An 11,860-nucleotide genomic window follows, 5' to 3' on the forward strand; every position below is an offset into this window, starting at 1 on the left:
GTGCTAAGTCACTTCAGTCTGGTCTGACTCTTTGCAACCCGATGAACTGTAGCCCGCCAGGCTCCTCTGTGCATGGGATTCTCCAGGCAAGAATGCTGGAGTGGGTTGCCATTTCCCTTCTCCAGGGGATCTTCCCGCCCCAAGGATTGAACTCGGGTCTCCTGCATTGTAGGCAGATTCTTCACCATCTGAGCCACCAGGAAGGTACTCAGTATTAACAGTTTTCTGTGTCAACAGAACCTGAAGCTTCTATCGGGGTTATCTCAGGAAACCTGGGCATCCAAATCCCACCCAAACCCAAGTACAAGGGTGTCAAGCCCCAACAGAAGTTGGCAATACAAACTGGCACGACCAAACCCTCACAGCTGTGAACGGCCCCCCTGGGGGCTCTTCCCTTTGTCCCCTCTGCCAGCCCCACCCAGCCCCTTCCCCAGTTGCCAAGACCCTGCCTCCCACTTCCCTGCACCTGGCTGCCCTGGCAGGCAGCCCCAGATCCCTCGTGAAGGATAAGCTTCCCCCAGCTCTGAGCAGCTGCCAGACCATGCCCAAGCCGGCAGGCATCTCCTGGGCACCATTCACTGTCCTACCAGGCCTGGCCTGCCAGCAGTTCCATGTTACGTTGATGGCCCTGCACAGCCCCACGGAGGTGCTATTTTTAATTTAATTGGAGAGTCGGAGGAGAGAGATGGTACCCAGCAAGGGAGTTTTAAAAGCTTTCGGGGTGGGGGGAGGGGAGAGAAAGCAAAGCAAAGTTCGTAATTATACACCAGGCAGCCAGATTTGATGCTTGAACAGAAAGGTTAAATGTTACATTCACAATAAAGTGAGAAAAAGAGTTCTGATGACAGCTGCCCAGAGCTACACAAGGAATAAAAAATACCCCTTGCCCAGCTCTTCTCCAGCAACCTCTTCTCTCATACTCATTTCTGTGTTTTCCCCCTTCTGCCAAGAGTACACAAAGAAACCAGTTTGGAGCACAAAGATTATTACTTGCTATGTCAACACCTTGATTTCAATTCAAGAGCATCTTTCACTCAAGCCTGGAAAAAATCACACATCTTCATCTCTCAGGTCAAGGGATCCAACAAAGCCCAGAAAATTGGGAAGGTAGTCTGAAACTGTGGGTAACGACGTGGGCCCTAGTACGGATCGACACAGCTTCAAATCCCTCTTCTGCCGAGGGGCACATGCTGAAGTTGGTGAAATCGGCTGAAGGACACTTTCCTATAGAGATAAATGGCACACTCTTTTCAACCTACCTTTTCCTGTAGGAACTGTGGGTGTGATACCAGGAGCTGCTGCAGCTATTTTGTGATTACAAGGCAACAGACTCTAAGTGGAAGAGTCCTTGACTATAGAGATGTACCACTGTTCCACCCAACTGCCTACTTGCTACCTGAGACCCAAAACAAAACAAACCCCAATATGTTTTAGCCACTTTGAGTCTAGTTTTCCTTCAGGAATGCTGAATCCATTCCTAACTGGCAATTCATTACTAGCTCGAGCACGTGTGTGAACTCGCGCAGGTGCTTAGTATCTCTGAAGTTCAGTGGGGTCAAATATCACTTATTTCATTCAGAGTGTGTATGCAAGGATTAAACGCAATTGCCTTTGTAAAGCACTCACCACAATGCCTGACAAGGCACAGTGGCTGCTGTTGCTATTAATACTCCTGATTAATAAGAGAGAAATGCCCACTTACGAAAGTAATATATTTCAATGCACTTTCTCATTTCCAATGTGACTTCTCACCCTTTGTTTTGGTTCATCCTCAACCCCAAGCCTTGGAGAGGAGGACCTTTTACTCCCACTGTTCACCTGGTTGACTCAGAGAAGATGCAGAAACCCAGGACAGCTTCATTACTAGCAGGGCCAGCCTGTTACCCAGGTCTGACTCCAAGTCCACGGGGTATTTGAGGCCCCACTGCTGCCTCTGGGAGCCACTGCTGGCTAAGGTTCAGGGCTAAGAATGTGGATGAGAGAATGCGGTTCACGTGCCAAAGATGAGGTGAGTCTGACTCTGGTCTTGAAATTCCTCCCCCTATTCCTGGAAGTCTTGAAGAGTCCTTGGACAGCAAAGAGATCAAACTAGTCCATCCTAAAGGAAATCAACCCTGAATACTCACTGGAAGGACTGATGCTGAAGCTGAAGCTCCAATACTTTGGCAGCCTGATTCACTGAACACATTGGAAAAGACCCTGATGCTGGGAAAGACTGCAGGCAGGAGGAGAAGGGGATGACAGAGGATGAGATGGTTGGATGGCATCACCGACTCAATGGACATGAGTTTGAGCAAGCTCCTGAGATAATGAAGGACAGGGAAGCCTGCTGCGCTGCAGTCCGGGGGTCACCAAGAGTTGAACATGACTGAGTGACTGAACAACAAATTCCTGGAACATCAGGTTCCCTGGCTGTCCACCCACTATACCTTTGGTTCCCTAATGTTAAGAGGCAGATGGGAACGAAGCATTAGAGAACCAGTCTCCCTCCAGAAGCAGCCATACAACAGAGTGGCTAAGAGCCAGGCCTGAGTTGAACCCCACTTCTGCTGTTTACAAGGGGGACTATTGCTTTCTGTTGCTGCTTTCCAGGCGCTCAGTCATGTCCAACTCTTTGCATCCCCACGGACTGCAGCACGCCAGGCTTCCCTGTCCTTCACCATCTCCCGGAGTTTGCTCAAGCTCATGTCCACTGAGTCAATGATGCCATCCAACCATCTCGTCTTCTGTCATCCCCTTCTCCTCCTGCCTTCAATCTTAAATAAACAGTAAGCTAGGACTCCTTTCTCTGTATTATTGGAATAAGCAAAAAGCTGCTGTAACCATCCCCAGATCTCAGTGGCTGAACAGAGCGGGTTCCTCCTCGTGCCCCGGTGCCGTGCAGGTTGGTGGGCTTGGCGTGGAGACTCTCGTCACTCATTTAGCCTCTGTCCCCCTGCAGCTCTTCCCCTCCCCTATCAGACCCACTGCACCCCGAGGGCTCAAAGAGCAATTTTAAGGACCAGGCACACACCGGACTGGCCAGAACCTACGTGTGGTCATGTGGTCCTAAGTGCAAGGATGCCTGGTAGTGTGACCTCACAGCGTGCTGAGGGAGGGGGCACAGTCACCCACAGTCCCCAGAAACCTCCAGCTCCGTCCACCCCATTGAAAATAGGCATCCTGCCACACTCCAGATCACGTGACCTCATATTTAATTCGCCTCATTCATCAGCTCCTGAAATAGATTTCCCGACAGATACACCTCATTTTCCTGTGCTTCACTTCAGAATGCTTCACCAATAACTGCTTTTTTACTTTTTTAAACAAACTGAAGGTTTGTGGCAACCCTGCCTTGAGCAAGTCTAGGGTGGCCATTTTCCCAACAGTGTTTGCTCACTTGGGCCACAGCCTGGCGATTCTCACAGCCTTCCAGACTTTTTCATCATTTTATCATCAAATTTGTAATGGTGATGTGTGGCCAGTGATCTCTGATGTTACTAGTACAGTATGGTGAGGGCTCAGGAAAGAGCACGTTCTAGCAACAGAGCGTGTTTTCTTGGCTGTGTCAGTTCTCAGCTGTGGCACGTGGCACCTTCCTGGGTCGGGCGGATCGTCTGTTGCAGTGTGCAGGCTCAGGAGGCGTGCCACGTGGCACCTTCCTGTGTCAGGTGGATCGTCTGTGGCAGCGTGCAGGCTCAGGAGGCGTGCCACGTGGCACCTTCCCGTGTCGGGTGGATCTTCTGTAGCAGTGTGCAGGCTCAGGAGGCGTGCCACGTGGGCTCTCTAGCTGTGGCGCGTGGGCTTAGCAGCCCCGAGGAACGTGGGATCTTACTTTCCTGACCGGGGATTGAACCCACATCCCCTGCATCGTAAGGTGGACGGACTCTCACCACTGGACCACTAGGGAAGTCCCAGCAATAGAGCGTTTTAACCTGGATGTAACGACACTGCCCCGAGCAGCCTGCAGTGTGAACACGACTTGTACACGCACTGCCGCCGCCGAGTCGCTCAGCCGCGTCCGACTCTGCAGCCTCACAGACTGCAGCCCACCAGGCTCCTCCGTCCATGGGGTTCTCCAGGCAAGAATGCTGGAGTGGGTTGCCAAGACCTTCTCCAGGGAACCTTCCCGACCCAGGGATTGAACTCAGGTCTCCTCTATTGCCGGTAGACTCTTTACCATCTGAGCCACCAGGGGAGGCCTTTTATAAGCAGTGGGAAACCAAAACATTCAGAGGGCTGTACAGCGACATTCGCTTTCTCAGAGCGAGCTGGAAGCAAGCCCTCAGCACCCCAGGCCTGCCTGTACCCATCACATGTGCCCCCGCAGGAGACACCAACCTCCTGGAACCAGAAACCTCACCCGTCTTTTCTCTGTGAAGCCCACAGTGCCCAGTAGACTACCAGACACATGATAGGCTCCCAGCGCTGACTGAACAGACATTAGACTAAGAGGAACACCACTCCGCGGACCACCAGACATCCGGAAGGACGCGGGAGGACGCGGCCGTCAGAGAAGGGTGCGCCAGGCCCTCAGCCACTGGGCTCCGGGGGAACCACCGCTCACAGGTCCCTGAAGGCCCCACGGGCGGCCCGGGCCCCACCCCGGCACTCACGTGCTCACACTCCCTGTGTCCCCTGAAAGGGACTGCCCACCCTGCCCCATCCATGACCACAGAAGGCAGCACTTCCAAACAAGTTATTTATTTGCATACGGAAAACAAGACCTCGGCCAGGGGCCCAAGGGCAGGAAGGGCGCCAGGCTTCCTGCACCAACCCCCACTCACCTGGAAGGAGGGGGGTGGTCTACAGACTTCAACTCTCCCATCCCCACCCACCCTATCCCCCTACTCAAAAATAATTCTCCCTTGCCCCCGTTAAAACCTACTCAATCAAAAGAATGGGACCGCCCAAGAGAAATGCCAGGAAAAAACAAGCAACTGTTAAGCATGGAGATGGCAGCTGGCCGCTCTATCCCAGTGACAGACTAGCCCCTCGAAGGGTTACCCTGTCCTCCCACGGGGTGAATCCCAGTCTTGAAACAAGATAAAACCCTAGAGCCTAAAACAGTCTCCCATGACCTTTGAATTCCAAAGCCAGCTAGCCCCACCCCAGCCCAGCCTCTCGCTGGGATGAGCCCCCCATGGCCTTCTGAGGGGAGCTGGGCCGCAGCAGCAGGCCAGCTGGCTACATCCTGAAGCTCTCGTCATAGTCCTGCTTCGTCAGCCACTCGGACTTGTACGTCGACAGGTGAGCCACCACGGACGCTCCCAGCCAGACGCTAAAGTGCCTGCTGGAGCCCGCAAACACGGAAGCCTTGGTGGGGGCGAAATGGCTGTCGAGCAGCTGGGAGAGACGCGTGGTGAAGCCAGGGTAGAGGGTGTTGCCCCCACAGGGCACCACGTGGGAGGCGAGCAGTGGGCACAGGCTGGCCTCGCAGGCCTCGATGGACTCCATGGTGGCCTGGGAGAGGCTGGGCCCCTGCAGGTCGAACACCTGGGGGCTGAAGAACATCTCGGGGGCCAGGCGCTGCATGGGGGTCAGCTCCACCGCGGTGCCGTCCGGCAGGTGGTAGCTGTTGCTCTCGTCGGCGCCGCTCGGCAGGCCCTGATAGAAGTCCAGCTCCTCCCCCAGGTTCTGCGGCACGTAACACTTATGCATCTGGGTGCTGGCCACGGTGTCCAGCTGGAACAGGTTGTGGCGATTGTAATCTTCCTTGAAGAGGCTCTTGAAGAGATAGGCCGAGAGGTCCTGGCCCGCGAACTCCAGCGTCTTCATCCCGGGCCGCAGCGGGCGGCCCAGGTGGAAGGGCTGCACGCGGGTCAGGCCACAGCCTGAGTCCACCACCACGCCCGTCAGCAGGCCGGACGAGTACAGCGACATCTCCAGCTGGTCGGCCAGAAGCACAGACGGCACATCCAGCAACTCGAACATGATCTGCAGGAGGGGAGCAGACAGAACTCAGCGCGCCCCCCAGGGCAGTGCCGGCAGAGTGCTCACCCTGGGGGGACTCGGGAAGGGTCCTGGAGGGTCAGAAAAAGCCAGGCTGGCCCTTGGGAGCTGCTTGACGATGGCCTTTCAGAAGACCGTTCTGGCGGAGGGGCGGGGAGAGCCTCAGCGTGTGCGCACAGGCGCTGAGACGCCTGGCTGTGTGAGCAGCGCGGCGCAAGCGGGGCAGGTCCAGCGCGGGAGCTGCAGCCGGAGCTATTTGTTTCCCATTTTTTAAACTTTTGGCCGTGCCGGATCTCTGCCGCTCAGGCTTGTCTCTAGCTGCGGAGATCGGGCTGCACGCCAGCTGCAGGGTGCCTCTCACTGTGGCAGCCTCTCTGCTTGTGGGGCACAGGCTCTCGGGGGCTCGGGCTCAGTGGTTGTGGCTCCCGGGCTCCAGAGCAGAGGCTCAGTAGCTGCGGGTCACGGCCTGGCTGCTCCGCGACACGTGGGGCCTTCCTGGACCAGATATGGAACCTGTGTCTCCTGCACTGGCAGGCAGATTCTTCACCACCGAGCCAGCAGGGAGGCCCCCGAATCATTTTTTCATAAGATGAAAGTGATGAGAGAAGAAAGCCACACTGCACACAGACCACTGCCTCCTGAAAGGAGGGGCAGCAGGAAGGGAAGGCGGGTGGGGGGGAGACACACTAACCTCCTGACACGTGGAGTCCGTTTTTTAAGATAAACATTTTCCAAACACCAAGACAAACCTGGAATTCTGATCTTTAGAGCTTGGAAAGTCCCCCGGCTGATTTTTTCCTCTGCCTGTCACCCCCACAGTCTTTACAGAGCACCCCACCCCCTCCTCCCCAACCGCCCAGCCCAGGCTGCGTCCCCAGGGCTCTGACACCACAGATGCAGAAAGGCTCCAACAGCCCAGCTCTGTAGCCCCTGGAGCCTCTGGCCACCGAGCCGCCTTTGCAGGCCCGCAGGCCCACCTTCTCCCCTCAGTGGGAGGGAGCTCCGTCCATTCCTATGTTCAGAATATTGCCCCTTTACCAGCCACTCCCCATACAGAAGCCAAGGTCCTCTTTTTCAAAAAAAAAATCAAATGAGAACCCCTCACCCCACTTAAAGCTCTCCAGGAGCTCCATATTCACTCAGAGCAGAGGCTGGCAAACATTTTCTATAAATGGTTCAGGGTGTCAGATGTAACAAATAAAAATACAAGATACCCAATTAAATCTGAATTTCAGATGGACAACAAATAATGCTTCACTATGTCCTAGGACTTCCCTGGCGGCTCAGACGGTAAAGCGTCTGCCTACAACATAGGAGACTTGGGTTCGATCCCTGGGTCAGGAAGATCCTCTGGAGAAGGAAATGGCAGCCCACTCCAGTACTCTTGCCTGGAAAATCCCATGGACGGAGGAGCCTGGTAGGGTGCAGTTCATGTGGTCGCAAAGACCTGGACATAACTGAGCGACTTCACTTTGCTTCCCTGTATATCCTATGCAGTGTTTGATACACCGAAACATTATTTGCTGTGATGGGAAATTCCAATCTACCATGTGTTTTATCTAGCAGACCCACAACGGTAAGTACTCTTCAGGCTTCACGAGCCACGGTCTCTTTCCAACTACTCAGTTCTGGGCTGCAGGGTGAAAGCAGCCGTAGGTGATGTGTAAATGAGCGGGCGTGGGTACGTTTCAATAAATCTTTATTTATAAAGACAGATGGTAAGCCACACCTGACCAACTGGCTATAGTTTGCTAACCTTCGATTCAGAATAAAATCCAACCACATCCCACAGCCTACCAGACCTATGAGATCCAGGCCCTGGCTCCCTGTTACCACCCTCCCTAGTTTGCTGGGCTCCAGTCTCCCAGAGAAGGCCTCCCTGATCACCATCTTCCAAGGGGCTCCCCTTCTTTCCCTCAGTCAGTTTCACCCCATTGCATTTTGGTTTTAGAACTGATTACTACCTGGAATTTTGTTAACTTCCTCACTGTCAAGCATTCCTCCACCACATAAGCTCTTTGAAGACCAGAAGGTTCTCTGTGAACATTTAGGGAGCCTGTGAGCGCCCGGAGCCCCTCCGCACAGCAGCCTGTTCACAGAGCGCCGGCCTGCTGCCTCCTGCCCCAGGGGGCCTCTGTGAGCCCCCCTCGCCTAACATGAGTGCTAGGCACACACGCGGGGCACAGTCAGTATTCACGGGGTGAATGTTTCAGAGGGCGGAGCTCCCGCACCCACGCAGGTCTGAACACAGTGTCAGGCCCGCTCCCTGGAGGGGCAGCCCAGAGAAGCCCTTACCTCCAGGGTCTTCTGACGGTCCACGGGCTCCCTGAGGGGGCTCTCTGTGACGATCACAGGGAAGTCCCCGTGCTCCAGCCGGTGCTTCTCCAGGATAAACGACCAGATGTGCTCCACACCCTCCCAGTTGATGACGCGGCCCCGCTGCACCGGGTAGCTGAAGGTGTCGGGTCGGCAAATGTCGATGCCAAGACTCACGCGCCGCCGAGCGTAGCTGGGGCCCGGGTTCTCCCGGCAGGGGATGTAGTTCACGACACTGGGCAAGACCAGCTGTGGCTCATTCCAGCCCGACAAGCCAGCCTTCAGAAAGGCAGAGCCATGGTCGATGACGATGGTTCTCGCAGACATGGTGGAGGCGGGGGAGGTCTGCTCACGGGCTCCGCAGTCTGGCCACCTATGGAGGCAGAGGACGGGGTGATTATGAGCCACTCTTGGCCGCCACTGGCTTCTCCACCCCACAGTCAAACATCAGGCTCCCCTGAATTCATCTGCTCCCCCTTCCGGGCCTTTGAACAAGCTGCAACCTGCACCCAAACTCCCATTCCATAAAGTCCACCTCCCAGGCCCCACCTGGACGTCCAGCCGATCCACTTGCCCCCACTTCCCACCAAGCTTCTCCTCTTGCACTTGGCACACCTGTCCACACCAACTGGGCATTTCTGCTCCCAGAGGCCCTCTCACAGTCTGCAGACTCCTAAGAAGCTTGTCACACAAGGTGGGCTTGGCGGACTTTGGCTGCCTGACTGAGGACACATGGAAGACGAAGCTTTAGCTGCGGGGGCCACCGCCCTCGGTAACAGTGAGGCCACAGGAGCAGCGACAGGAGCAGCGACAACGATGACGACGACCAAGGCGACCGCCTCTGCAGTGGGCGCTCTCCTGCCTACCTGGCGCTGCGAGGCTGAACTTCAGGTTGAGTGTGGCAAGACAGTCATGTGTGTCCATCAGAAATGATCAAATATCAACAATTTCATAGGGTTTGACCCAACAAACGGTCCCCTTTCGTTTCACCACCGTCTATACCATTTCACTTTCACCACCATCTATTTGGCAAGTACCATCATGATACTCATTGACAGGTACGGAAGCTGGGGCATACAGAGATTAAAACCAGGGCCACACAACTAATAAAACCAGGGCTGAGACTTAAACCCAAACCAAAATCCAGAGAACACGGCGAGCATCAGGCTAGGCCGCTGAGAAGACACGGGGTTGAAGTATGTGCTGAGCACCTAACAGACCATATACAAGAGGCTGTGAGTGAGGCAGCTGACCAGGACTGCGGTCGGTGTCCGCATCTGTATAGTGAGGGCAATGAAAAACACACACGTGCTGAGGAGGTAGACGTGGCCACCAGCTGATTTTCAGACTTGACTATAAAAATATACTAGCCAAGACTATGCGGTATTGGTAAAAGGACAGTCACAGGGATCTAAAGGACAGGGTGGAGAGCCCAGAAATGAATCCACACAGAAAATGTCACCTGACCTTCGACAAGGTGCAGAAACAATGACATGAGCAAAGAGAGTCTTTACAGTAAACGGCAGGAACAACCGCAGATCCCCATGCAGAAAAATCTCGACTCCACATCTCATATTGTGTTCAAAGTTAACTCAAAATAGATCATAAACCTAAATATCAGACCTAAAACTATACAAGTTTTGAAAGAAAACACAGCAGAAAAATCACTGTGATCTCAAAAGTTTTCTAAGACACAGCATTAATAGCCTGATTCATAAAAGAGCAAATTGAGAGGTTGGGCTTCATCAAACTCAAGAACTTTTGCTCTTCAAAAGAAACTAATAAGAGAATAACCCATATAAGATACAGACTGGGAGACAATAGTTACAAACCACATACCTGATAACTTTTATCCAAGAAACGTAAAGGACTCACAAAACCCAATAATATGAAAATAACCCAGTTTCTTAGAGGGGTGAAAGATTTAAACACTTCACAAAAGACAATATACGAATGGCAGATATACACATGAAATGATGCTCAACGTCATTAGGAAAATGAAAACTGAAAACACGACGATCCCACTGTACCCCTATGAGCATGACCAAAGTTGAAGGTTGACTATACCAAGAGCTGGCAAGGAGGCGGAGGAACCAGAGCCCTCACGCACACTGTCGGGGAATGCGAGACAGTGCTCCCACCTTAGGAAACAGCCTGGCCGCTTCTCAGAAAGTTAAATATACATCTACCACACAGCCCAGTGTTTCTACTCCAAGGATTCACCCAAGGGGAACAAAAGCTTCTGTTTGTACCAAAAACACATGTACGTGTTCTTAGAACGTTCCCTCATAATCACTCAAGTGTAGAAACAAGCTACACATCAGCTGGAGAGGCACAGACACACGTCCATCCCAGGGACTCACACTCGGCAAGAAAAAGGAGCAAGTGATACACACAGTAACGTGAGTAATCCTCAAACACGCTGAGCTCAGTGAGCGGTCAGACCCAGAAGATGCGCGCTGCAGGAGCTCCCGTTCACACAACGTCTTGGAAAAGGCAAAAGCACGAAGACAGGACGAACCTGCGGCTCTCAGCAGCCAGAGGTGGAGAAGGGCTGACCCAAGGGGCACGGGGGCCCTGGGGCTGAGGTCCTGTCCTGACTGTGGTGGTGGGCGCACACTGCACGCATCTGGCAAAGCTCTCACACCCATACAGTGAAGAGAGGGGCGTTTCCTCTGAGTAAAAGTTAAGGCGCAAACCCAGTGCGTGTGGAGACAAATGAAAGATACGTGAAATCTCCTTGCAGAATGCAAAACGTCACACACTCAGCAGACTCGGTACCAAGGATGCACGTGGGTGTCCAGCGAGAGAGACACCCCAGGAGCCGCTCAGCCCGAGGCCACACTCCGGAGCCGCCACTCCGCCAGCGGTGCGCCTGCCTCAGCTTCCGAGCAGCCGCGTCGACCTGGCGCTCAGAGCAGGGCAGCCACCGCCTGGCCCTGGCCAGCAGCCGCCCGCTGTCGCCCGCCTTGGGGCCTTCCTCGAATTAGCTCTGACAATAGATGGGGGAGAGCAAAGAGAAGAAGCGAGACGGAACCAAGGCTCCAGTCTCCTCCCTTGCCTGCTGGGACCCAGAGTGATGGAGAAACAGGCATCCAGATGACTTCCGGGATGTAGGCTGCACCACCGACCTCTCTGCACCTCAAGAGCGGGGCAACTGGCAACTGCTTCCTCGCCCCTGGCATCTGGAACCAGGAGATGCAGGCAGGCTAGTGTCCACTGTGACGGCTGATCGAGTTGCTCACTTAGGGGCCTCCAGGTGGGTGGCCCAGCTGCCCCGGCCTGGGAACCTGAGGATGGGGAGCAAGAGGCCATCCTCCCCGTGGACCATGACTGCAGGAAGAGAGTCTGGATGGCTCCAAGGAGCCCATCCCCAGGACAAAGATTAAAATGTACACATTCAAAAGCACTTTTCTGAGCCACCTATTGTATAACACAAACCCTACTGAGCATCATGGATCCAAATCATTCTGATATGGTTCCTACCCCCCTAGAGCTTACACTCTACCGAGAAAGACTGTCAGCAAGCACCTGATCAAATGTATCACACCAGGTGGGATTAGCACAATAAAGGAAAAGAAAACCTGGTAAAAGCAACACGGAGTATAAGCGG

The 11,860-nt window shown here is 54.0% G+C and overlaps 1 protein-coding gene across 1 annotated transcript; it reads right to left on the bottom strand.

Annotated features, from left to right (window-relative positions):
* Positions 1–5,166: 5,166 nt before the first annotated feature.
* ACTL8 (actin like 8) lies at positions 5,167–8,574 on the bottom strand. Its single transcript, XM_052636217.1, has 2 exons — positions 8,227–8,574; positions 5,167–5,916 (listed from the first exon to the last, which is right to left on the bottom strand). Exons 1-2 carry the CDS (start codon positions 8,572–8,574, stop codon positions 5,167–5,169), a joined length of 1,098 nt encoding a protein of 365 aa, XP_052492177.1.
* Positions 8,575–11,860: the final 3,286 nt, after the last annotated feature.

The sequence above is a fragment of the Budorcas taxicolor genome, chromosome 2, assembly GCF_023091745.1.
Source record: "Budorcas taxicolor isolate Tak-1 chromosome 2, Takin1.1, whole genome shotgun sequence".
In the NCBI taxonomy this organism is placed as follows: domain Eukaryota; kingdom Metazoa; phylum Chordata; class Mammalia; order Artiodactyla; family Bovidae; genus Budorcas; species Budorcas taxicolor.